This window comes from Otolemur garnettii, unplaced genomic scaffold, assembly GCF_000181295.1.
Source record: "Otolemur garnettii isolate 467f Iridium unplaced genomic scaffold, OtoGar3 scaffold00012, whole genome shotgun sequence".
NCBI lineage: Eukaryota > Metazoa > Chordata > Mammalia > Primates > Galagidae > Otolemur > Otolemur garnettii.
Window position 1 is genome coordinate 16,472,248 of NW_003852407.1, and position 5,051 is coordinate 16,477,298.

Sequence of the window (5,051 nt, forward strand, 5' to 3'; positions counted from 1 at the left end):
ACAGCTCACAGCAACCTCAAACTCTTAGGCTTAAGTGATTCTCTTGCTTCAGCCTCCCAAGTAGCTGGGACTACAGGCACCTGCCACAACGCCAGGCTATTTTTGTTGTTGTTGTTGAGTGTATGTGACTGGCACCCTAGCTGCTGAGCTATATGCGCTGAGCCCATTCTATACATATGAAGGAAATTACTTCAGTTACCTTATGGGAAAATCTGTCATCTTTATATTCAGAGCACTTTTAACACTAGATGTGTATGGGATTTTCCCATACTGAGCAATCCTCCAATTCAACAGGGTGTCATGCAATTCAATCCTGACACTGTCTACTTGGAGTTAGCACAGACCTCTTGGGTCAAGGGCTCAGTTCAAGAAGACTGCACCCCACTTCAGATACCAATCACACACCCATGTTTTCACCAGAGCTTTCTGATTAGCTATAAATCTGAGATTCCCACAATCCCCTCCTTCGGTTTGAACATTTGCTAGAATGGCTCGCAGAATACAGATAAACAGTGTATTTGCTACGTTACTGGTTTATTATAAAAGGGTACAACTCAGGATCAGCAAGATGAAAGATGCATGGAGCAAGGTGTGTAGGAAGGAGCACTGAACTTCTGCACCCTCCCTAGTCATGCCATCCTCCCAGGACCCACTCCACAAATTCAACAACCTAGAAGTACTCAGATTCCTGTCCTTTTAGGTTTCCATGGAGGCTTTATTATGTAGGCATAATTGATTAAATCATTAGCCACTGAAGACTGATCTCAATCTCCAGTCCTCTTCTGCCAAAGAGTTAATGAGGGGTGGGGTTGGTTTAAAAGTTCAAATCCTCTAATCACAAGGCAACCAGCACCCATCCTAAGGTTCTCTGAGGTCTTTCCAAAAGTCCTTTCATTAACATAAACTCAGGTGTGGTTGAATGGGGCTTGTTATGAATAACAGAACACCCCTTCCATCTTTTAATTTTTAATTTTTTTTTTGAGGCTGGATCTCAGATATGTTGCCCTGGCTAAAATACAGTGGCCTGAACATAGCTCATTGCAACCTCAAACTCCTGGGCTCAAGCAATCCTTCTCCTATGCAGCTGGGACTACAGGGCACACAACCACACCTGGTTAATTTTTCCATTTTTTGTAGAGGTGGGCTCTTGCTCTTACTCAGGCTGATCTTGAACTCCTCTCCTCAAGAAATTCTCCCACCTCAGCCTCCCAAAGTGTTAGGATTTTAGGGGTGAGCCACTGTGCCTAGCCCTCTTCATTTTAGTCACTCTTGCCACTGAGGAAATTGCAAGGGTTTTAGGAGGAGATGAAGACCAAATATATATTTATTATAAATCACAGTATCACAGCTCCCATTTTTGTCCAATCTATAGATGACAAGATATATAGTAATAGAAAAATCTCCACACTTTGATATATTAAAAAATATTTTGAAAATCCTCTTTCACACATTTAGAAGCTGTGATTAAATGATAGTGAAGAAGTAATTTTAAACCAATAAATTTTATGGGCTGTAAAAGTAAAATAAATCAATGTTTGCTATGAACATTACAGAAACTTGCACAAACCTATGCTCACTAGGAAAACAAAAACTAGACCCTCCCCAACAAAAACTAATAACAAAAAAACTGAGTAAGGGGGCATTAGAGTTATCTAGTTAGTATGTTTAATACTAGAATAGTACAGCATGTTTACACACAGGGAATTTACAGATAGCCATCTACATTAGCATAGGGAGGACTCTCTAGCTGTTAGAAGCTAAGTGTCATATTAGTACAAATGTCACGTAAAATATGAAGGGGACTTAAGTTTTCCCTACATTCTCTAAAATAACTGCTGATATACAATTGGTAATTTGGGCTCTAAAGGTTTAAGGTTATAATACTAATACGTTTCCTTCTGAGTTGATTGAACACATCCCCACTAATCTTTAAAATATCTGATAAGTTCTGCATTAATGTTATACATTTCTTGCAATGACAATAACTCTCCTTTTGTGGATAATGTCTGAATAAAAGAGCTTTTCCTACATTATAGCAAAAACAGGAGTTGGTTTCTATTGTTGCTGACATTTAGTGAAAATTTTATTCATATTGAAGGTTTTCCCACAACTCAAAGGACTCTTCTTTAGAATTTTGCTTAATTTTAGTGATGTCTAATCTTCGAGTTAAACTTTCATTATAAAAATGCAGTTTCCTCCATATGGTTTTTGTTAATGTAGCATAAGAGTTGAGTATTGAGTAAAACCTTTTTCATACTCATCAAGAGCATTCATAAGATTTTTTCCTAGTATAGTGTCTCTGGTTGATGTATACCCTAGAGATTTTCCTGCATTCATCACATCTGGACTGTCTTCCCCAGAATGGACTTTCTCATGATTAATAAGATCAGAGACCTGGTTAAAACTTCTGTTGCACTGAAGACACTGGTAGGGTTTCTTCTCAGTGTGGATTTTCTGGTGTTGAACAAGATCTGTACATGTTTTGAAGGCTTTCCTACAGGCATTACATTTATATGGCTTTTCCCCAGTATGGATTCTTTGATGGTTAATGAGATCAGAGCGCCGACTAAAGCTTTTGCCACATTCATCACAGGAATATGGTTTCTCCCCAGTGTGGATTCTTTGATGTAGGATAAGAGCTGAGCACTGACTGAAAGCCTTCCCACACTCACTACATTTGTAAGGTTTTTCCCCTGTGTGGATTCTCTGGTGTTTGATAAGGTCTGAGTTCTGACTGAAACTTTTGCTGCACTGTGTGCATGGATATGGTTTTTCTCCAGTGTGAACTCTCTGATGAAGAATAAGGTCAGAACTCTGACTGAAGGCTTTCTCACAACTGTCACAATGATAGGGCTTTTCACCAGAGTGTACCCTTTGATGTTTAGTGAGGTCTGAGCTTTGACTAAAACTTTTACTGCACTGGTTACATGTATACGGTTTCTCTCCAGTGTGTATTCTTTGATGCTTAACAAGATCTGAACGGCGACTAAAGCTTTTAGTACAATCACTACATGGATAAGGTTTTTCTCCAGTGTGGATTCGCTGATGAAGAATAAGGTTGGAGCTCTGACTAAAGGTTTTCCCACACTCATCACATTCATAGGGTTTCTCACCTGTATGAATTCTATGATGTTTAACAAGATCTGATCTTCGACTAAACATTTTACTGCACTGATTACATGGGTAAGGCTTCTCTCCAGTGTGAATTCGTTGATGATTAATAAGATCTGAAAGCCTACTGAAGGTTTTGCTACATTGATTACATGGATAGGGTTTCTCTCCAGTATGAATTCTCTGATGCAGAATAAGGACTGAGCTCTGATTAAAAGCTTTTCCACATTCATTACATTTATAGGGTTTCTCTCCAGTGTGGATCCTTCGATGTTTAATAAGGTCTGAGTTCTGACTGAAACTTTTGCTACATTGATTACATGGATATGGTTTCTCCCCAGTATGGATTCTCTGATGTAGAATAAGATCTGAGCTCTGACTGAAGGCTTTCCCACACACATCACATTTATATGGTTTCTCCCCAGTGTGGATTCTCTGATGCTTTATAACATCAGAACTCTGACTAAAATGTTTGTTACACTGGTTACATGTATAAGGCTTCTCTCCAGTATGGATTCTCTGATGTTTAACCAGGTCGGAGCGCTGGCTGAAACTTTTACTACAATGACTGCACTGATAGGGTTTTTCTCCTGTATGGATTCTCTGATGTATAATAAGATCTGAGCTCTGACTGAAGGCTTTCCCACATTCATCACATTTATAAGGTTTTTCACCAGTGTGGACTCTTTGATGTTTAATAAGGTCTGAGCTCCGACTGAAACTTTTAATACACCAATTACAAGGATAAGGTTTCTCCCCAGTATGAATTCTCTGATGCAGAACCAGGGCTGAGCTCACAGTAAAGGCTTTTCCACACTTATCACATTCATAGGGTTTCTCCCAGTGGGTTCTTCGGTGTCTAAGCAGGCCAGTATTCCAAACAAAGCTTTGCCCACATTCATCACAGTTATGTTGTTGTCTTTCAAATAGGTTCTGATCCTTTTCATTTAATTTATCCCCAAATCCACAGAATCTTCTTCCTTCACAATCCTGGAGAACATGCTCTCTGAGGTTGTCAGATGCTTCAGTCAATGATTCAGTTTTTGCTGTAATTACCTCCTCTGAATCTGACTTCCCAATCTGGGTCTTAGTCTTACCATCTGGAACGATAAACAAAATCCAAATGAAACATTTTCTTCAAACTGTAAGAAGGTTTCAGGTGAAACAGATGAATATTTATCTATAATATGTTATCACACTATGGGAGTGTTCCAAAACAGTGAACATTATCCACTGAGAACACAACTAAGAAAAATCAACAAGTAATGTATCACGTTCGCTATTTATAGAAGTGACTTACCAGATATGTTTGTCTCCTATATTTGTTGCAGAAGATTTGGGAATACTAAAACCTAATCACTGTGATCAGGAAAGTGTGACTGAATTAGAGCTAACAAATAAGCAAAATTTATTAATATATAAATAGCATAAGGTAAGCAGTGTGAAAGAATCTAGAGAGAGAAGTGATTAAGCTTTACCTAACACTGTCTAGCCACTTAGGCTAAAAATATGGTATTAATAAAAAAGAAAAAAAAGAAAAAGAAAAAGAAGGGCAGTGCCTGTGGCTCAAAAGGGTAGGGTGCTAGCCCCATATGCTGGAGGTGGCGGGTTCAAACCCAGCCCCAGCCAAAAATGGCAAAAAAAAAACCAAAAAAAAAACAACAACACTTCAATTACCTTATTCGTATCTTCTCTTGTCAATTTTTAAAAATAGTACAAAATAGATTGTTAACACACCAGTGGAGCATGTACTGCATTCTAAACACCTTACACAATAAAGCCATAAACATGAATGACCTTGGTCCGTAACTATAGCAATCACATAAAAGACTGAGTTTTCATATGAGAAATAAAAATAAAATCTTAAGACTTCTAACTGAAAGAACAGACATCCCCTTAGCCAAGTGGAACCCAAGAGAAACCTTAAAAACTGAGTTTCC

General features: G+C 38.4%; 2 protein-coding genes across 1 annotated transcript in view; one reads left to right on the forward strand and one right to left on the reverse strand.

Annotated features, from left to right (window-relative positions):
- Positions 1-5,051, forward strand: part of ZSCAN30 (zinc finger and SCAN domain containing 30) — a 78,806-nt gene that overhangs the window by 38,177 nt on the left and 35,578 nt on the right.
- LOC105886495 (zinc finger protein 271) overlaps positions 1,691-5,051 on the reverse strand; it is a 16,568-nt gene continuing 13,207 nt past the window's right edge. Inside the window, exon 3 of the mRNA XM_012801996.2 lies at positions 1,691-4,211. Within this exon, the coding sequence (XP_012657450.1) occupies positions 2,212-4,211 (2,000 nt within the window). The 3' untranslated portion in view covers positions 1,691-2,211. The remainder of the gene's footprint in view (positions 4,212-5,051) is intronic.